The sequence below is a fragment of the Suricata suricatta genome, chromosome 14 (genome assembly GCF_006229205.1).
Source record: "Suricata suricatta isolate VVHF042 chromosome 14, meerkat_22Aug2017_6uvM2_HiC, whole genome shotgun sequence".
Classification (NCBI taxonomy): Eukaryota; Metazoa; Chordata; class Mammalia; order Carnivora; family Herpestidae; genus Suricata; species Suricata suricatta.
This window is the reverse complement of record NC_043713.1, coordinates 36,464,872-36,487,218: the sequence shown is the minus strand read 5'-3', so window position 1 is coordinate 36,487,218 and position 22,347 is coordinate 36,464,872. Positions and strand designations below refer to the sequence as shown.

Sequence of the window (22,347 nt, the reverse complement as noted above, 5' to 3'; positions counted from 1 at the left end):
AGGCTTTAGAGTCACCTTAGTGGCTCCTTGCTTAATTACCATCAATAGTAATGACTATAGACTCTTGTATGTTTGTAGGCTAGGCCGTACTGGAGAGACAAGCAGGAAACCACAAAATCCCTTATGGGGTCTATACTCCAGGAGTTCTAGTGGTAAGTGAAGTGAGAAAGCTTATCTTTTAGTTCATTTGAATCCCTTACCTTTCTTACTAGAGTTTCACATAAACTAACATTCAATAGTATGTGCAGAACAAGGGAATGATCCATTTCCCTTTAGCATCAGATATCATTTTCTTTATCCTTTATTATTGAATTGTGGTTTACAGTTAAGAGACTTTATGAAAATTTTTTAATATTTAGTTTTGAGAGAGAGAGAGAGAAAGCATGCACACACACTTGCACGTGGGGGAGGGGCAGTCAAAGGGAGAGAAAAAGAATCTCAAGCAGGCTTCATCTATACCGTCAACTTGACTGGGGGCTCAAACCCACAGACCAGGAGACCATGACCTGAACTGAAATCTAGAGTCAGACACAACACACTGAGCCACCCAAGTGCCTAAAGAGACTTTTTTTTTTTAAGTTTATTTATTTTGAGAGAAAGCAAGGGAGCAAGAAAGGTGGGAGAGAGGGAGAAAGGGGCAGAGAAAGAGAGAGAGAGAGAGAGAGAGAGAGAGAGAGAGAGAGTGAGAGAGAATCCCAAGCAGCTCCCCACTCAGCATGGAGCTCAATTCAGAGCTCAGTCTCATGACTGTGAGATCATGACCTGAGCTGATATCAAAAGTTGGACATTTCACCAACTGAACCATCCAGGCACCCTTACTTTCAAGTTTATCTTACTTCATGAAATTGAAAAAAAGCACTGTTGAATGTGTACAGTAAATCAAGCAGTTAAAATGTACTGAATAAATAGCCTTACTCACCAATTACCAGTTTATGAACCAGAAGTGGGGCCTCACCCGATTCTGAATCTGCAACACCTTGACCTTAGACTTTCCAACCTGCAGAACTGTGAGAAATAAATTTCTGTTGTTTGTCAGCGAATCAGTCTATGTAGTAATTTTGCTATAGCAGCCCAAACGGAGTAAGACTTCACATTAGTGGAAAATGTTGGCTAAAGTTCTAAAGAATAATGAGTTGCTATCTCACTCAGAAATTTAACCAAGTCCTATACATTTGCTATAAATCTCCAGTACACCTCTCACAGCTAAGTATTTGGTTTATCTCTTAAATAGATGCACCATCTTACATGGAATCACAAGAATTGTAATTTCTTTTCCTAGCATCTCACTTTCTTACCTATATAAGTGAATCAGGTTACCTACTAAAGTATTTACTACTATTATACACTCAACATTCATCTGTTTGTCCCCTTTTCCTGCCTGTTAGAAGGCAGATGAGAGTCAGTATCCTCCAAACTGAGAAGGCACTTTGAGACCAGAAAAATGACACAAGCCACCCCATGACCTTTACAGACTCTTACTCAGGGAATTTACCGGGAGAAGGAGGCGGACGAATGATCCAAAGCACTATACAGCTACTCCCTGCTAAGTCCGGACCTTAATCCCCAGCTTCTATAGAGCAAGGGGCACGGTGGCGAGGTCACAAGGTAATTATCTCAAGTGGTGTCACCTGGGTACCAGTTCTAGCTCTACTAGTTTTCTAAAGTGGAAACTTCTGTGAGTCACTTTAGGGACAATCAGAACCAGCCTTCCCGCATTCACGTCAGGACGTACATTAACCTCCTTGGGGCCTGAAATATGTAGCCCCAAGGGAGGTCACTGCAAGGGCATGAACTATATGGAGGCCAAAGATGGAATCAGTGTTATCAGCCCTCCTACACTACCCTGAACATTTCTACTTTTTTAACATAATCCTAATTCTGTTTACCTTCCCCACGTTGTGTTTCGGGAAAGGCTGGCCCCTCCTCACACAAGGAATCTGAATCTTAATTGGCCTGAACCCATCATGGATGCCTCACCACACTTTTTTCATGATGGCACAGACAGCTGAAGCAATTTTAAGTAACAAGATGTGAGAGGAAATCTGCTGAGGGAAAAGGTCTCCATTAGTCTTAAAGAGGGGCAGAACAGAGACTCCTGGGTAGCTCAGTCGGTTAAGCATCTGACTCTGGGTTTCAGCTCAGGTCATGATCTCACAGTTGGTGGGATCGAGCCCCATCTCAAGCACCGTGCTGACAATGCAGAGCCTGCTAGGGATTCTCTCCGTCTGTGTGTGTCTCTCTCTCCCCCTGTACTCCCTCCTGCTCTAAATAAATATAAAAGAGGCAGAACATAAGAGTGTTCTCTTTTTCTGGTTCTGGACATCATCTGTAATCTGAAACTAAGATAGTCATTTTAAGACCACAAGGGAAGCCAGACAAAAAAACAGGCCAACATGTTTAAAAATGGCAGAGCAGGGGCACCTGGGTGGCTCAGTCATTTGATTATTCAACTCTTCATTTCGGCTCAGGTTATGATCTCAGAGTGGGTGGGATCAAGACCCATGTCAGGCTCCATGCTGAGCACAGAGCCTGCTTGAGATTCTCTCTCTCTGCCCCTCTCCTCCACTCAAGCTAACATTGAAAAAAATTTTTTAACTTAAGAAACTTATGGAAAAAATGGCAGAGCAAAAAGAAGGAAGGGATCTGGGCCCTTGACAATATTGTCAAGCCATATTTGGTTGGTTGAGAGCCAATTCCAGGGATGGCCTTACACATGTAGCTATGTGGGATAGTAATAAGGCCACTTAGTAAGGTTTTCTATTACTACAGTAGAAAGTATTCCTCTCTCTTTTAATAGTTCCGCTCCTAAGCAGTAGACTTCTCCATATAAGTGATTGTGGTAGACTGGACGCAAGGGTAATATCCTTCTATGTTCAAGCATCTCTTTCTGTTAAAAGGTGGAGTCTAGTTCCCCTTCCCATGTGTCTAATACTTCTGTCAACAGAACACCGCAGATGTAATGCCAATTTCAAACCAAGGTCTTAAGAAAATTAGCCTGTTCCCTTTCTTCATTCTATTGGAAACCCTGCACCATATAAAGTGCTAAACTCCTTAGGCTAAGCTCCTGAATGATGAAAGACTATATGGAGAGAGGTTTTATGGTAACTCCAGCACCAAGACCACAGCAATGTGAGTGAAGCCTTCTTGGACCTTCTTGGACCTTCCAGTCTGGGTTAAGCCTTTCCTGCTGACACCTTATAGAGCATGAACTAGCTAGCCATCTCTGCTAAGCCCTCCCTGAATTCCTAACCACAGTATTGTGAACAATAAAACACCTACTGTTTTACTTATGCAGCAATAGATAACTGAAACATATGGTAATATTATTTGTTCTCTTGATTTATAAAATTACCATAGTTGTTCACAATGATTAAGAACTAAAAGCTAATTTTCCCCAAATATGTGCATCCTAATTGTCTTCACTCACAAAAGATGTTTCTAAGTATGCATCACCTGTACCAAAATTTTAAAAAAATAAACACAAAGAAAATATTTGTAAAAACAGAGTTGATATCATTAGCAAGTAAAAAAAAAGTCTTGCAAATTTGAAGAAAAATAGTAACACCTCAATTTTTAAAATGAGAAAAGCCATTTCCTTGAAGAACCATAAATGGTCAATAAACATGACAGAGAAATACTTTAACCTCAAGTTCACTAATCTAAACTAAATTGAAGTTAAAACAACATGAAGCATCATTTTTCATCTACTAAATGGCCAAAAAAAAATTTAAACACTAAGTCTTATGACTGATGGGTTCCCGTGAAACAATGGGAAAAGCCTCCGTTGCAGTTGCACAGTCTGGGACACCAGTCTTCTTGAACGACGGAGACTCCGCCGTCTGTGTTCCCGCGCTATTTGACTTTGGGCACTGTCTATGGCTCTACGGTGAGCATAACACCACCGCACAGAGCTGCTGTAACGCTAAGACCATATGCATACGGAAGAGCAATAGAAATGGTTGTTACTTTCTGTTCAGCTTGTTTATCCACGTGTTTATTTTTTTGGAGATACTGGAAACGCACTAGAATTACAGGAAAATCTTAACACTTTTCTGGAAAACTTGAGGGGCGATGATACGGAGTGGTGCCGGTGGGAGGTCAGGGTAGGAGGCACCAAGGCTGGGAGCAGTGCCCTCCCGGGTGGGACGAGCTCTCAAAAGGACACCAGCCTTGCGGCTCTCTCACACCCGGGCCTCGACGCTCCGCGGGGCTCCTGGCCAGAGAGGTATGGCGATGGGAACGAAGGATCCACGGCGCTGATTGGCTGCCTGTGAGCACGGGGCGGGGTACTCAGAGGCTCCCGAGGATGCGCGAGCGGAAGGCCTCGGGCGCGCACTTCCGGTCTTTGTGGCTGGCCGCTCGGAGGCGGCTGCTTGTTCCCTGGCCGCTGCTGGGCTTCGCGGTGAGGGACGCGGGCCCCGAGCGGAGGGAGGGCTGGGAGGGCCCGCGGCTCCGGCGGCGGGCGCGAGGTGAAAGAGCCCTGCTCTCCGGCCTGCCCATCCCTGGGTCGCGACCCCTTGTCCGCGCGGCGTTTCTGAGCCTCCTGGGGACCAGAGGAGGCCAGCTCAAGCTCTTGCTTTCCAGCGGAGAGGGCAGTTACTCCCCCACCCCGTGACTTTGCCAATGCTGTGGTTTAGCCGGGATACAAAGATACACAGGCTATTGCGGCCGGGCTGGCTTAATAAATCTAAATGTTAACTTAAATACTTCTGATCTCTAAAGTTAGTGATACTGTTAGGATCCAACTGTAATTGATTTGTCCTGTTGTTTCAAGGGCATACCCTCCTATCGATATTCACTCTTCCTAGAATCAGGTGATTTTGACCTCTGTCACAAAATTTAATACATAAATATCTGTTCCCGTACTTTACTCTAAAAAACAAATGTTTTCTTCTGTATATTCTAAGCTTTAGAACAGAGATTGACCTTTCTGCTGCTTTTGTGTCTCCGTGATAATTGATATCTCTTTGAGCAAACGGTAAACGTTTAACAAACACTTCTTGGTTAATTCCTCTATAAATTCATTTATTTACTCACAAGTGAAAACCTTTCTATTCTTATGCCTGGCTCACGACTGAGCCCATGGTAAGTGCCTCCGTGTTTGTTGAAGAAATGCATTGAAAACCAAATTTGATCAAATGGCGATTATCGAAAAGTGTTTTTATTTAAATCAACTCCTGTTCAATATGAAAAATTTTTAAATGTTGTTACTACTGCAAATGAAAATATTTGCCATAGATAGAAGGTAACTAAAAATAAATTCTAGATACGGTTACTCTTGGAAGTCTGAGGGTTATCTACTTCATTAAAAAGGGAGTTCTGCAAGTTTCACAGATAAGTTAAAGACAGATTTTTCTCCTTGATACCATCAGGATTGAAAGAGAATTGAAAAGGAAATTTCCTCAGTATGTGATTCATGTTAATACTGCATTCTTTTGCTTCTAAAATAATTGCTTAGAACATTAGTGGTAGAAATTCCATTATGGAAGACAAATGGGATGAGTGACTTAGTTTGTTGCTTGATTATTTATTTGGTTACAGTCTCAAGCGTGTTCTCTTTCAACGCATTACTGGAATGACTGATCTTTATTATAAATTCTTAGGGTTTTGGTTTTGTTTTATTTTTTTCACTGCTAAGTTAATAGTGCTTTTGTATCTTTCAGGCAAGAAGAAATTACTCAAGGAAACTCTGAAGTCCAGTACCCAGTTGTAGTGAGCATTTTGCTAAGCTGTTCAAGCCAGAATGGCTGTGGAATCTAGAGCAGTTTCAACCCTAGTACCTCAGAATCCTCAGGAACAAGACCTAATACTAGTGAAAGTAGAAGAAAGCCTCTCCTGGGGTCAGAAGTTTAAGCAGAGTGGGAGTACCCGATCCTGCCAAGAACTGTTTCGCCAGCAGTTCAGGAGGTTTTGCTACCAGGAGACACCCGGACCCCGGGAAGCTCTGGGCCGACTCCAGGAGCTTTGCTATCAGTGGCTCATGCCGGAGTTGCACACGAAGGAGCAGATCCTAGAGCTGCTGGTGCTGGAGCAGTTCCTGAGCATCCTGCCTGAGGAGCTGCAGATCTGGGTTCAGCAACATAGTCCAGCAAGCGGCGAGGAAGCTGTGACCCTGTTGGAAGATTTGGAGAGGGAATTTGATGATCCAGGGCAGCAGGTGGGAACAGGGAGATGTGCTATGTTTTAAGGAAGAGTTTACAGAGTGGAGCATGTGGCGTCCTCATAACAGTGGGATGAAAATTTGTCTCTTCTGAACCATGCCTTGAAGTGACCACTGTGCCCATACCTATCTCTAGCCTTAAACAGTTCTTTTTTTTTTTTTTTTTGCCTATTGCTCATCCCTGGGGATGTCATTGACCTCTTTCAAATTTTCACTGAGCATTTTCCCTGGGGAGTTTCTCACAAAGCTAACCATGTTTTAACTGATTTCAGGGACCAGCAGTGCCATGGAAGGATTTGACATGTCTTGGAACATCCCAAGAGTTAACAAACATCCCACTCCAGCCTTTAAAGACACAGCTGAAACCCTGGGAACCTTGCCTTTCCCCCAGAAGTGGTAAGAAAATAGAAACTCACCTGGGGACTGTTATCAGGCCTCTGGTTTGGAGGATACAGAAGTGATTGCATTTTACAAACATGCCGCCTGTGAGCCTCTCCTTTATTACTCTAGGACCAGAGGTATTCACTTCAGCAGCTTTGTATTCAGCAGCCTCAGGAAGTGCAGTCAGTCCTCCTTGTGTCAGTGTCCCTGTCATTTTTTCATTTACTCCTCGGTCATATAACTTAATAGGGTGCTAATACATGTCTCCTGCTATCGTAGGCAGAGTTTCTGCCTCATGGAACTTTTACATCTGGATGGGGTGGACAAGCAAAAAGGCAATTGCAATATAGGATAGTAAATTCTAGAATAAAAGTGGGCTCTAGGTACTGTGGGGGCATGTATGAACACACCTAACCCAACCTTAGAGGTTTAAGGAGTACTTTTTGGAGGAGAAGACCTCTAAGCTAAGATTTGAACCATGAGTAAGGAGAAAACTAGGTAAATACAATGGGAAAATGTTTTTCCTGCTCACAACACTTCTGACACTGGACGTGTGGGGGTTTTCCTTCACATTAGGCAACACTAATTCTGACACACCAGAATTAGCGCAGACCCCACAGGTTAAAGTTTCAGTTCCACAAGGCTGCCTCCCTCCCCACCCCCTGGCTTCAGATGCCAATCGCATGTAACGAATCCCCCGGTTACCCACACTTCTTTCCGATTTGGCTGCAATTCAGACATTCCATGACCACCTCCTCAGGTTTCATAATTTGCCACAATAGCTCACAGCACTCAGGGAAACACCTTGCTTACTATTACCAGTTTATTATAAAGGACGCAGGTGAACAGCCAGATGGAGAGGTACTTAGGGCAAGATCTGGAAGAGTCCTGAGCACAGGAGCCTCTGTCCCTGTGGAGTTAGCAGTTCACCACGGTCATGGCACTTGGATGCATTCATCATCCCAGAAGCTCTCTAAACCACTTTAAGGTTTTTATAGAAGTTTCATTACATAGGCTTGGTTGATTAGATCATTCACCATTGGTGGTTAACTGAATCTCCAGCCCCTTTCCGTGGAGGTCAGAAGGCGGGGCTGATAGTTCCAACCTTCAAAGCATACATTTGGTTCCTTTGGCAGTCAGCCCCTACCCTCTAAGAGTTACCTCATTAGCATAAACTGAGGTGGTGGTTGACAGGGGCTTATTATGGGTAACAGAAGACACCCCTCCCACCTCTCCCACTTAGGAAAGAAATTGCAAGAGTTTTTAAAGCTCTGTGCCAGGAACTGAGGATGAAGACCAAATATATATTTCCTGTATTATAACACAAGCAAAGGCCACAAAGTCCTGAAGGTGGCAAAATAGAGCCCATTCTGGGAATTGCAAGTGATTCAATTTAACTTGAAGAGAGAATTCATAGGGGAGAGATGGTGAGACCTAACCAGAGAGGAAGAGGGACCCAGGTAGTGAAAACTTGTGTAACATCTTAAGTAGTTTGAACAGTGCAGTTAAGCAAAGTTGAACAGTTTTGGACAAGGGAGTAGTTGATTGGATTTGTGTTTTAGAACTTAGGTGCGGAGTGGAGAATGGATTAGAGGAAGGTGAGAGTGGAGTCCAGTTAAAGACTATTGTAATCTAATGGCCACAGTGAATAAATTAAGATGTATTAAGGTGACAGATGGGGACGATCAAAGCTGCCTCCTGTTGACCAGCATTTATGTTGCATTGTAGTAGCTGGTCATGGTTAAAAGTGGAGCATGTGGGAAAGGAGTTGAGGATGATAGCAGGTTTTAGTCTTGAACAGCTTGGTTAATGATGGTGCTATTCAGGTAAATGCAAATAAAGGGGGAAAAATATACCTGAAGATGTGTTTAGTCTGGGCCATTTTGGGGCTTGCGAAGTATACATAAGTAATATCCCAGTTAGCACTGGATATGATAGTCTAGAGCTTGATAGAACTGGGGACCTGGGGAGACATTTGCTTATAACATCAGTAGTGATTGAAACCTAGAAGGTAGAGTTTGTAGAGTGAGGGTACATGAGAACCCAGACCAGGATCTGAAGGACCTTGTGTTTCAATGATTGACCTTGAATCTGAGGAACATCCCCAGAAATCAGACTAATATAGCTGGAAGAGAAATCTCTTTAGAAAGAAGGTGTAGTCCCCAGTGTCAGTGCTACAGAGAAGCCAACCAAATAAGATCCAGAAAACATTTACTGGATTAAGCAGCTGTGAAGTTGGTGACCTAGATGAAAGTAGCATGGTGGGGAGAGGGTGTACAGGTGAGGCAGAATCCAGAGTGTAGAACAGAGGTGACTAAAGATAACTCTTTCAAGAAGCTTTACTCTGTGGGCACTTAGGGGCTCAGTCGGCTGGGCATCCAATCTTGATCTCACCCTTCATGAGACTGAGCCCTACGTCGGCCTCTGCACTGAGCATGGAGCCTGCCTGGGATTCTCTCTCTTCCTCTCCCTCTGCCCCTCCCTTGCTCATGCTCATGTCTATGTGAGTGTTCCCTCTCCCTTTTCCTCTCTGTCTCTCTAAATAAACTTAAAAAGAAGAAGCATCAGCTTTACTCTGAATGGAAATGAGTTTGCACAAGGGAAATGTGTAGGTAAGGAGCTTGATTTGAAAAAGATGAGAAATTTGGGCTTAATGGTGATGACTAGGAGTCAGCAGAGAAAGAGGTTGAAAATCATAGAAAACAAATAGTAGGTAATTGATCAATTTAAGTTTCAGAGGAAATAGGAAAGAATAAACTTCAAAGTGTAGATATGGGCCTTAGTATTTGAAAGGAGGAGGGACCCAATATGGCCCATTAAAGAAAGATGTATGTGACCTCTTATTTTGTAAGTAGAAGCCTGTATTTTGTCTTACAGGGAAAGTAGGTATTGAAAGTGACTGGAGAAATAAAACAGTCTGTTTTTTTGCTGTTATCATTTCAGATTGTGAGAACAGTGAATCAGCAACAAAGAAGGACATTTCAGGAGAAAAGTCACAAGGACTTCCCCAGGAATCTTCATCTGGAGGAGTTCGTGAACCTGAAAGCAATTTAGAGTGGCAACAAGGAAGTGCTCCGGGGGAGAAGTTAAGAAGATCCCCTTCCCAAGGGGACAGCTTTAGTCAAGTAATCTTCACACACAAATCTCTAGGAAAGAGAGACCATCATAAGCCTCAGAGCAGCTTGATTCTAAGTACAAACTCTATAACTTATCAGAAAGTTCCTACAGAAGAGAGACCTTATAGATGTGATGTATGTGGGCACAGCTTCAAGCAGCATTCCTCTCTAACACAGCATCAGAGAATCCATACTGGAGAAAAGCCCTATAAGTGTAACCAGTGTGGGAAGGCTTTTAGTTTGAGGTCATATCTTATTATTCACCAGAGAATTCACAGTGGCGAGAAGGCATATGAATGTAGTGAATGTGGGAAAGCCTTCAATCAGAGCTCAGCCCTCATTAGACATCGCAAAATTCATACTGGTGAGAAAGCTTGTAAATGTAACGAATGTGGCAAAGCATTCAGTCAAAGTTCATATCTCATTATACATCAAAGAATTCACACTGGTGAGAAACCATATGAGTGTAATGAGTGTGGGAAAACGTTTAGCCAAAGCTCAAAGCTTATTAGACATCAGCGAATTCATACAGGAGAGAGACCTTATGAATGTAATGAATGTGGAAAAGCTTTCAGGCAGAGTTCAGAACTGATAACTCATCAGAGAATACATAGTGGGGAGAAACCCTATGAATGTAATGAGTGTGGAAAAGCTTTCAGTCTGAGCTCAAACCTCATCAGACATCAGAGAATTCATAGTGGAGAGGAACCTTATCAGTGTAATGAATGTGGCAAAACTTTCAAAAGGAGCTCGGCCCTTGTTCAGCATCAGAGAATCCATTCTGGGGATGAAGCTTATATATGTAACGAATGCGGGAAGGCCTTCAGGCACAGATCAGTCCTTATGCGCCATCAGAGAGTCCACACTGTAAAATAACTTGTGAATACAGTGCATGGTGTAAATATTTTGGTGGGATTTATATTTTTGTTAGTTGAAAGGGTTTACTTTGGAACAAGACTCCAGGCTGGTAAACTACTAGGTCTTGAGTCATTCTGACTTAATGCAGCACTTCTCAATGCTATTGCAAATTGTCCCTTGACAGTTTGTCCTGTGACTAATCAGAAAAACAGATGGAAGAATCCCTGCCTCCAGCTTTTTCCTTACTGTTAGGAATACTCAGGAGATAAGAAAAATTGGAATATGACATTGAGACCTCGTTTTCCATGAGAATGTCACAGAGAGGGTACAGCAACGCAGGCTGTGTCACTGCATCTGATTGTCCCCATTCCAACTTTGGGATAGGATGTGGACAGTATGAGGGACATTTTGTCTCAGGAATACAAAAAATTTGCTGATCAATTAAGACCAGTCACAGGGCAGCAAGACAGATGGGGAAACAATTTATCAGTGATTTACTGAGCCTATGACAGCCCAAAAATGATAGTGAAAAAAAAGAACACAAATTAATTTATCAAACAGCTATTTTTTGAGGGCCTGCTTTGTGCCAGGCACTAGGAATACATTGGGAAAGAAGAAAATCTCTATAGTTTAATGGACAAGGCAGACAGGCAGGGACCCTATGGTATGATCACTGCTATGGACAGGAGAACCTGACCCAACCTTGGATCAAGGAAAGTTTCTCAGAAAAGTGACCTGAAGGATGAGTAGGAGTTAGCCAGGAAAGTAGGCAGGCAGGCCAGGGACCCACATTCCCAGTAGAGGAAACAATAGACGAAGGTCAGGAAAAATGTTGGCACATCTGAGAAATTAAAAGGCTGTTTTGCCTGGAGCATTCCTGTTGAGTTCCTTTTGAGGTGGAGCCCTGTCTGTTAAGAGAAGCCTGGATGTAGCCAGAACCTGGGAAGCAGTGCTGGTAGTAAAACAGGAGGCAGTAGAGAAGCTTCTGTTACTGGACAAAACCTGGAGTTCTCGGACCACAGGGTAGAGAGGAGCTGTCTGGGTCTTTTGTGAGCTGGGGGAAGCGTTAATAACTAGTCTCCTGTAGGCTAAGCTAGACCTTGGAGGTGGATGGGGTCAGAGTCCAGCCTAGTGATTAAGAGGTTAAGCGCCTGTTGGAGTCCTGAATCTTCCCTTTCCTAAACCGAAGACTTCTCTGGTTTTTGAGACTGTCAGAGCTGCTGTTTGCATCCTGCTAATTCCCAAGGCTCTGGGTCAGAAGCTGCTATGGCTCCCACGTTTATTTCTGGGGCTACACCCCCACACTTCTAGTGTACTCCCTTGGGCTCAGGTGCTAAAAAATGTTGTCAGAGTGACGCCTCACAGGCACGTCACACATGTTCAGTTTTGTCTTCTATCAGAAATATTTCAGTCTTTTGTGAATTTTGTTAAGGACAATGGTAAAGGGAAGTGGCAACATCCCAGTCATGGTCCATCCAGAGACCACCCTCCTCTGAGGGATTCTTCAGGAAAAGTCCCTTGACTGGTGCTTCTCAGAGCAATGCAGAAAGGTGTATAGGTTAGTCAGCAACAGAAAAACATTTTAAGAATACCTAACAGGTCAGAGTTCTAACACACCTTACCAAAAACAAATCTATGGGAATCTAGACTCCTATGCATAGGAAAAGAATTTTCGTGAGGATAAGTAGCGCTCTTCTTGGGGCATATGTATGAGCAGGTACTAACCAGTAAGAATGGCAGGTAGACTAAATGCCCATGCTTGGAGAGAGAAAGGGATAGGATAACAAAGTAACCTGGTAAGAGCTATTCATATTCAATTCTTAGGTTTCTCCTCAAGATGAAGACTCAAGCAAACTGAAAAGTGTAGGGCAACTGTTAAGTAGGAGTTGGATAAAACATATTGCAAAAGGGAGAGATTTCTCTATAGAGTTAACAACAGTAAGAAACATAATAGGTACTTTGCTGAGGGCTTTGTGTATATGTATCTGTTGTTTCTCCAACAGCTCGTATTTTGCAGATGAGGAAATGAAGGTTTAGGATCATGGCTTAGTCAGTATCCTCTGTCACTAAAAAGTGGTGAGGTCAGACTTTGAACCCAGGCAATAGAAATCCAGAACCCTTCCGTGGAGCCACTTATCTTTAGTATCGCCCCATGAAAAAGTCCCAGGAGAAAAGATTGTACTTAAGTAAGCAAATCACAAAAGAACTAATGCTAATGGATGACAAATGGTCAGCCTTGCAAAATGTGTATTAAAGCAAGAGTTGAGATGGCACTTCCCCCCCCCCCCCCCCCCCCCCCCCCCCCGCATCAAATGAGGATTCAGGGAACCTGGAAGTTCAGTGCTGCTGGTGAGATGTGAATAGATACTGTCTCTGGCAATCAATACCAGAAGCCTTAAGCATTGCCTTGTGACTTTAAAATTCTACCTGGAAGTGTATGCGTCAGAAAACATCATGAATGTATACAGAGTCTTAAAGGCTGTTAAAGTCATGTTGATTGTGTCAAAAGAAAGGACAGTGTATCTTAGGTAAAAATATAACATGTACAGTATGACTCCATGTAAAAATATATTTATGCATTAAAAATATTGGAAATATGTAATCTCAGACTGCTATACTGGCTATCTGGTGATAAAATTATAGGTGATTTAACTTTTTCTTGTGATTTTCGGTGTCTTCCAAACTCTCCTACAATACATACTACTAAACTTTCAGAAAAAAAGATTAAAAGGAATGAAAGCCCAGGGCAGTCCAGAAATTCTAAGAAAAGTACATGCTTTTTGTAGCATCTCTGTCACTCCTAAGTCCTGGGAGGATAATTTGTTAACTCCCACATGACTTTCTCATTGTTAAGTGACAGTGGCAGACACACCCATCTCACTAGTGTACAAAAAAAAAAAAAAGAAACCTCTGTAAATTATAAATCTGTTCAAATACAAGTTATTTACCTGAAGGGTATGTTGTTGAGAATAGCAGTAACCTTGAAGTAGAGCCTCTTGTTCATGTAAGTGCTTTTCCATGAATTCTGCAGCCATGGGCAAGCCACCTCACAATTTAAAGAAGCTGGAGTAGATGATCTGTAGTTAAAGCTTCAACATTCTATGTGTTTATGAAAGAGAGGAACCACCAATATAAAGTAGATTTTCTTCTCTAGTCTTGCCAGAGAAAGAAAATAAATTGTGCTCAGGGCCCTCATATATTTTGGTATAGAGGCTGTCCAAGGGAAGTAATATTTACCTTAAATGGGTCTTGCACAGATTCACAAATTTTAAAAGCTGTGCAATTTAGGCAAGGTGCTTACGATCAGTTTCCTACCTCTCGCCTTCTCCCTCATTTCCATAGACTGCAATTAACTGTCCAGCTGACGACTGGAAACTTGAGCAAATCTGACCTTGGTCTCTCCAAGCTCCCCAGTGAACACCTTTGTTTCTCTTGCCCCATTAAATGAATCCTCAAAGTAAGGGAGATTGCCAATTAGAACATTTCCCGTGCAGAAGAAACTGACATGGAGAGCATTTCTGCCAAGAGGAAGGGTGAGCCCAATGGGCAGACCTCACTGATACCCACCCACCCCTTGCGTTTTGATGGGTCAGACATTGCTACTCAGTAGCTTAGCAGCAGTGGCTGTCTTGTTGGCTGGTGCAAAGGATCACAAATCTAGAGTCCTGGGGTTTTTCTGCACAGGTTTCTATTAAGGACCTGCTGAGAGGAGGGGAAGCCAGGGCAGTCTCCCAGACTCCTGGTCCTAAGGTGATTCTGGTGGGTGCAATGTCTTTGTGTTTTTATTGAAGAGGTACCTGCTTTGGTTCCCATGGTTTTTCACCCAGCTGTCCCCTAACTTTTATGGCTTCACCTGATGAACTGCAGCCCAAGCGACTAGCTATCAGTTTCCAGACACCTTATGACCTAGGAAAGAAAAGAACACCAATTCCTTGACCTCTTGCCACAACCCCCTCTCCCAGGACACCTCCACTTGTGTTAACATGCTCCCTATTCTAGAAAAGATCATGTAAAAGCAAAACTTAAAATTCAAATTTTATTACATCTAACACTAAACAGTATAAGTATATCTCAAAGTATGTTAAAATAAATTACTAAAAATGATTTACCAAATAAGATTTATACAAATACTAGGGTTGGGGGAAGAAAATTAGAAAGTACTCTAAAATGTTAATATTTCTGTGGATGGCAGGACTGAAGGTGATTTCTACTTTCCCATTTTCTGTATTACCAACATTTACAATTCACAATTCAGTGGGGGGAGGTAACTATTAAATAAAATTAACATGAAATCATCTGATTGTCACCTATAGGAAAAGGCAACTCCATCCATTTGAAGGGTCTCTCTGGACTTCTGATTGACCTCACTCAATGACAGTCCCCCTCCCCCAATTTCACCTCCCCTGTTACCCATAACAGATTTGATCACCAAGTCTTCAGAAGTGACAGTATCTGGAAGGGAAATCAGGACATCTTAGAAGAGAGATCAAATCTTCTCTTACATATGAATTGTCTTCAGCAATTAATGGTGGGTTAATTAAAACTGCCAAAATAAAAGTTAGCAGAGAAGTAGAGTTTTGAGGAATCTAAGGGGGTAATTCATTAAATATTCATTGCCTTCAAGTAGCTTAGTATCATATCTGGTGATGGGGGAGTGGACAGGAAATGAGGAATAGTAGACCATGGGAAGGCAGACCTCTCACTCTTATGCTCCTGTCAGCTTCCCATTCCTGAGCCCTAGGATCATGGGACACCAACACTGTCCCTCTAGCCTTCAATATGTATTCTTTCCTTGGTATACATACATGCCTTTTTCCATACGACGCACCAAAGTCTACCATCAATCACAATGACTGTTCTGAGTACCTCAAGGTCTCTTAGGTCACTCTGGGTCTGGGATAGGCTACCCAAACCTGTGATTATAAACAGAAAGAGAAGAATCAACAGGGTCTGAACCAGGGTCTACGAAAACAAATTCTTGCTGGAGAAGAGTCCTGATGGAGAGACATCACTAGATCCTCTCTCCATGCCTTTGATTGTGCTATAACCTCTGGCTATAATGTTCTCTCCCCTCTTGCCTTGATCTGCCTAATTTGTATGCACTCTTTATTCCTCAACAGAGATTTCATCACATGCAGGAAGCCTTAAGTGACTCCTAGGCCAGGTTAGGTGCCCCCCTCCTTGTACTGTAATTACCTGTTTAATAAATATATATGTATCCCATAAGCCGTTAACTCTGGGAAGGAAATGGCCATGCTCCCATTGGAGCCACCACCTCTTAGTCCATCTTACAAAAAGCTTGCTCAGGATCTCTGCCCCAAACCTGGCCAGCCTTCTGTGTAAGTGCTCATTCAACAGGTCAACAACCATCTGTGTGGATCTGCTTGCACAGTAAGTACTGACTCAGACAGAAAGGACAGAAACTCTACTCGCAGGAAACTTCTAACTTCCATGCAGTATCACCCCCAAAACGAATCCCTAATATTACTGAAGTGTACAACTCTTACCCAAGACTTAAACTCTGGTGTGAGTTCTCTGGTGCTGCGTAAGGCCTGACCTTTGCCTAAATGTTTTCCTACATTCATTACATTCGTAAGGCTTCTCCCCAGTATGGATTCTCTGGTGCTTTGTGAGGGCTGAGCTCTGATTGAAGGATTTTCCACATTCATTACATTCATAAGGTTTTTCTCCAGTGTGAATTCTTTGATGTTCAATAAGGATAGAGCTTCTACCAAAAGTCTTACCACATTCAGTACATTCGTAGCCTTTTTCTCCAGTGTGAATTTTCTTATGCTGAATGAGGGCTGAGCTCCGGCCGAAGGCTTTCCCACATTCATCACATTCATAAGGCTTCTCTCCAGTGTGAATTCTCCGATGCCTAATGAGCTCTGAGCTGCCCCTGAAAGCTTTTCCACACTCAGAGCATTCATAGGGTTTCTCACCACTATGAATTCTCTGATGTCTAACAAGGTCTGAGCTCAAACTAAAAGCTTTTCCACACTCTTTACACGCATAAGGCCTCTCTCCAGTATGAATTCTCTGATGTCTAATCAGCTTTGAGCTCTGGCAAAAGGCTTTCCCACAGTCCAAGCACTCATAGACCTTCCCCCCAGCATGAACTCTCTGTCGTGTTGCAACATTTGAGTTTACACTTGGAGTCCTTTCATTTTCATTACATCCAAGGACACTCTCTTCTGTGGCGATTTTCTTGTTGAAGACTGTCAGACTAAGATGTCTTTCCTGAGAAGGGTGCTGACTTCTTTTGTTCCTTGCAACGGTTCCTTCTGGCTTCTCAAAGATGTCCAGGCCTCCCAAAGCTTCTTTAACTATCTGTCCTGAAGGAGTTTCCCCAGGGAGTCTTCCTGGGGATACCATGGCCGCTGATGCTACATATTCAAAAATTTCTTGCTCTGTTGTTAATACTTCATCACCCACCAGCTTGCCATCTAAAAATGTGAATAGAAAATACTAGTGTCATTTGATCCCCATGTCAGAAGAAAGGAACCTATTATAGCCATAATAGAAAATAACCAAATAAAATAGATATTTACCTATTCTTAAGAACTAGCTTCCCAATCCAGAATTTTGAGAAGGGGCCTGGGGTAGTGAGAAGTGGCAGCCTCAGAGAGTAAGGGGAACAAAAAAGAGTCAGCAATGGAGAGGAGGGATGGGTGAGCAGGGAAACACATCAGTTAGAGGAGACAGTGATAAACAGGAGTAGCAGTGAGAGACCAGGAAGCAAGGAGACAATCTTGGGTTAGAGGAGAAGATGTGTTTCTTTGGTAATGAGGGAAAGGAAAAGAGGTGATAGGGAGTGCTCAAGAGTAAGAGAGACTTGAGTAAGTGGTGCTCCTAGAAAAACAGGAGAGCAGGATATACAAGTAGGAAATGTTTTCAGGGTTAGAACTGAGCTGAGGTAGATGAGCAGAAACTAGACTCCTTTAAGTCAACTGCAGGTTCTGGTAGGTTCTAATTAGATCTAACGATTATAAGCAAATAGAATAAGATACACAGAGCATAAGAAAAGGAATATTCTGGGGGCGGGTAGGAGTCTTGTATGTTCACTTCTTTACGTGGAGGCAAAGGTAGATGGAAACGAGAGACAGCTGTGACTGCCTGGAGCCAGCCTTCCAGCTCTCACACAAGCAGCCCCTCTCGAGATTTCTAGTAGCTCAGAAGGAGACTACCAGATGATGGCTGAGGCAGCCTGAATTATTTTGAGGGTGAAAATCTAAAAAAACTGTTCAGTTACTTTCATACCTCCAAAAGTCCTCTAACCTCTGGGGCACCTGGGTGGCTCAGTAGGTTAGGCATCCAACTTCGGCTCAGGTCATGATCTCACAGATCATGAGCTGAAGCCCTGTCTCAGGCTCAAGTCTGAGCCTGCTTCAGATTCTCTGTCTCCCTCTCTCTCTGCTCCTCCCTTGCTCTCTCTCTCTCTCTCTCAAAAATAAACATTAAAAAAAAAAAGTAGACAAAGGACACAGAGAAATTCCAAGAAAAAATACAAATGGCCAACCAGCAAATTAAATGATAATTCACTAATAAACAGCTATAAACCAAAAGTCCTCTAACCTTAAATGCAGCTTACAGACCAGGAAACTAAGGCTCAGAGAGGCAACATAACCTATGGAAGGACATAGAATTCATAATTTAAGAGCCAGGATTCAAAGATGCTCAACACCTAGGCTTGCAGTTTTCCCCTAAGTCCCTTCTGCTCTTTCCCTACCTGTTCAGTGTGGCCTGTGTGGTCTAAAAACCTTTTAACAAGGGATGTGGTCTTTAACTGCACATTGACAAACATGGTTTTAGCTTTAATGTTATGTAGACGATGCTCCACGGCCACCAAGACCCGCTTTACTTACAGGCTGCCTCCTTGCCCAACTGCTAGGAGTGTTGGCTCTTAACCACCCATTTGCCCTCTTCTCTGGAGAGGCGCCCTGGCTGATGAGAACCACCTGTCCCAGGATTTTATTTCCACCCTTGCTGCCCCACCCCCACCACCTTAAGAAGGGACAACTCAGCAGTGCGGTTATGCTGGGGGAGGGGGGTGGGCAGTTATCCCAAACCCTCAGAGATTAATCCAAGGCTAGGTTTTACCCAAGACCATATCATAATCCTGCTTCTCTCACTCCATTACAGATTTCTCCTGAAGAGCACACCCTCCTTTAAATCACATGCACCTAAATCTACACATCTCAGGCTCTTCTTCTGAGAAGACATACTGTTAGGTGTGTGAAGAACCTATGGAAAAATTATAACCAAGGGTGTAAGGTTGCAAAAGTGACATGGTGACTTGTACAGTCCTATCCAGGTGGATCCCTCCAGTGTTTTAAACCTTACAACCTAGGTGAGTGATGTGAAATGATGCGGGGCGCACCAACACCCTTAAGACTTGAAAAGAGATCAGCACAACAAGATTTATCAGCCAACATCATAATGTGCCACACTGAAGGAACAAACAAAAACACAGAGAGTGCAATAGATGAGAGCTGGGAAACGAATCGGTTGTATACGTTAAATTAATCAGATCCTCATTCATTTTTTTAAAAATCTATTTCAAATGAATGTGGAGAAACTGAAGTATGTCCATAAAAATGTGCTAAGACGACCAGAGAAATGGAACACAGAGGGGATCAGAGGCACTGAGAGGCTCAGTTAAAATAGGGTCAAAGGGCAGCATACTCATTACCTTCAAATACAGATTATGCTTTATGAGGACTCTGCTAAACAAACCAAAGGAAATGGGATGAAATTAAAGCTGGGAATATTTCTTTTTTTTTTTTAATATAATGGGTTTTTTTTAATGTTCTTTATTTATTTTTGAGAGACACAGAGAGAAACAGTGGGAATAGGGGAGGGTCAGAGAGAGAGGAAGATACAGAATGTGAAGCAGGCTCCAGGCTCTGAGCTAGCTGTCAGCACAGAGCCCAACACGGGGCTTGAACCCACAAACCATGAGATCATGACCTGAGCTGAAGCCGGACGCTTAACCGACTGAGCCATCCACGTGCCCCAAAGCTGGGAATATTTCAAATAGTCTCAGGGAAGAACTTTAGTACTGTATCAGTTTGCTAGGATGAGCATAACAAAATTCCACAGACTGGGAGGCTTAAACACAGTCAATTTTCTCACAGTTCCAGAGGGTAGAAGTCCAAGATCAAGGTGCTAGCAGTTTTTATTTCTTCTAAGGTTCATGATTCACTGTGTCCTCACACGGTTGTCCCTCAGTCTGTGTTGTGTCCCTGTCTCTTCTTATAAGGATACCAGTCACATTGGATTAGAGTTTACCCTAACAATCCCATTTAAACTTAGTTACCTCCTTAAAGGCCCCATCTCCAAATACAGTCACATTTTGAGGTACTGGGGGTTAGGGCTTTGACATGTGAATTGAGCAGGGAAGCACAATTCAGCCTATTAAAAATATCAATGTGAAGGGGCGTCTGGATGGCTCAGTCGGTTGAGCATCCGACTTCACCTCAGATCATGATCTCACCGCTCATGGGTTTGAGCCCCACGTCAGGTTCTGTGCTGACAGCTCAGAGCCTGGAGCCTGCTTCAGATTCTGTGTCTCCCTCTCTCTCTGACCCTCCCCCACTCGCACTGTCAGAATTGAATAAATGTTAAAAATTTTTTTTAATATATCAATATGAAAAGGCCCATGAAAGCCTTAAGAGATTATATGAGTCTCTGTTTCTTAAGCCTTAAAAGAAGGAAGTCAAAATAATCTACCCTAAATGATTTAGACATTCACCTGCTTTAACACAGGGGACTCAGAGATGATTTTTCAAAATCCATTTTCATGTAGATCCTGTTTGATGCAGGAGATACTTAAGCAGGCTCACTTGGCTAATGACACATGGGGGAAGGCTGGGAGGGAATTTCCCAGAGGTCTCAGTGTATAGAAGTATGGATTCCCCTGGTGAATTTTCAAGGTCCAGGGTCTGGCTCTTGACCTTGTGACCTCATATACCTAATTTTATCATCATACAATGAAACACATTACTTCTTAGGGGTAGACTCTCACTAACTAAGATTATGAAACTGAACAATAAAATCAGAGTGAGAATTCATGAGTAATATAACTGTCACACAAACCAGGCTAAACAAATATATTTTCTTACTAGAGCCAAGATTCATGGGAAGTTGATGAAGATGAAATCAGAAGTTTTGTTAGATATAACAAGTTTAATGAAAACAAGTTAATAAGCTTGATGTATCTGCTGTCCATAGCGATGATTTTGCCAAAACCATAATCAAAGACCTTTGGGTTCTAATCCTTGAGGTTTATACCAACTATCAATGTTTTGCTTCTCAGCTTCAAATCCACCCTTCAATTCCCTGCCATTTCTCCCTGGCCAACTGGCATGATGTGAGCTTCAACAGTAGAGTGTGAGTTGGAGGGTCACTGGAGAAGGAAGGGGCTTTTCTTCCTGGTGCTGGTATGCTGTTAGTTCCTGCAGCACCTGCTCACCTCCAATTAGTCCCAGAGGCACCATCCCCATGGGTGCCTTCCCAGCAAGGTTGTTGTCATGGGATCTCTCCACAGGGGTTCTTGGCACCCCAGAGGGCGGCTTCTCAATGTGTTCAGCACCACAGCACACACTCCCTCCCCTTGCACTTCATGAATGGCTTCCCTTGGTACACTAAAGTGCAGCTTCCCAGAAAGTCCTGGCAACACAGCACTTCACTGAACATCTCCATCCAGTGGACCACAGCTGTGCCCTCTCCAAGATCTTGATCTCAGGTCTGACAGGAGAAGGGGAAGATGTGGTACTCTCTCACATATATGCTCCTTCCTTGGGTGCTGTGCCTCAGCCCTAAAAATTCCCTATATGTGTTATTCCTGTATTCTTTAGAGTTTTTCTTTTTTTTTTTTTTTTTAGCAATTAGTAATTAATCCAATTATAGTCAATATTTCTTTTTTTTAATTTTTTTAAGTTTATTTATTTATTCTGAGAGAGAGCAAAGAAGGGGCAGAGAGAGATGAAGAATCCCAAGGAGGATCCACACTGTCAGCACAGAGCCCAACGTGGGGCCCAGACTCATGAAATGTTAGATCATGACCTGAGCCTAAGAGTCAGACGCTTAATCGACTGAGCTACTCAGGCACTCCTATAGTCAATAATTCTTTATATTCAACTTCCCCTGTTCAAGTTACTATGTAGTTTCTATTACTGATACATTATTCATCTCTATCTTAGAGACTGCCTTGCCAGTGGACCATAATATTTAAAAAAAAGTATGTTGGTCTTTTAATAAATGGGTAATATAGAATTTTATTAGAGACCTTAATTCTTAACCCAAAGTTAGAAATTATAATGGAATTTCAGATTCTAGGCAGAGCCAAAGGAAGGATATTTCAAGACATGCAGGGGGCCTTTCCACCAGACTTAGTGAAGCCACGAATGAAGAAAGTCATTAAGAAAATGCACTTTGCCACAGATGATAGCCCCACCATCATCCTCAACCCCAAATGGACTGTGACTCCTCACCTCCCTCGTGGGAAGCCTGGGACTCTTGAGCCTCATCCTTGCACTGGTTCGCCAAGGGCTGGAGCTGTATACTCAGAGATTTCAGTGCTCCTATGGATGTCATTTCCTTCCAGATCATTCCTTGGCTATGAGCTGTGTCCTAGGAGTAATCAAGTACCAGCACTATGATTCTGAGGATACAGAAGAAAAAAACAAAACAAAACAAAACAAAAACCCTAAAACAAAGGGACAACGCAGCTGGAGCCAGAAACTCATTCAGATGATTAGAAAGAAAACAACAGGACTTAAAGCCCTGGTGCCTTGGCCCCAGTAGACAAAGAATAACCCCAGACAAAAA

The 22,347-nt window shown here is 42.9% G+C and overlaps 2 protein-coding genes across 2 annotated transcripts in view; one reads left to right on the top strand and one right to left on the bottom strand.

Annotated features, from left to right (window-relative positions):
* Nucleotides 1-22,347, bottom strand: part of ZSCAN30 (zinc finger and SCAN domain containing 30) — a 128,396-nt gene that overhangs the window by 91,146 nt on the left and 14,903 nt on the right. Inside the window, exons 4-5 of the mRNA XM_029921663.1 lie at nt 22,011-22,149; nt 16,023-16,961 (exon numbers count right to left, since the gene is read on the bottom strand). Of these exons, the coding sequence (XP_029777523.1) occupies nt 16,030-16,961; nt 22,011-22,149 (1,071 nt within the window). The 3' untranslated portion in view covers nt 16,023-16,029. The remainder of the gene's footprint in view (nt 1-16,022; nt 16,962-22,010; nt 22,150-22,347) is intronic.
* The window catches only part of ZNF397 (zinc finger protein 397), a 43,720-nt gene continuing 25,710 nt past the window's right edge, over nt 4,338-22,347 (top strand). The window contains 4 exon segments of the mRNA XM_029921664.1: nt 4,338-4,402; nt 5,664-6,157; nt 6,433-6,556; nt 9,485-10,525. Of these exon segments, the coding sequence (XP_029777524.1) occupies nt 5,744-6,157; nt 6,433-6,556; nt 9,485-10,525 (1,579 nt within the window). The 5' untranslated portion in view covers nt 4,338-4,402; nt 5,664-5,743.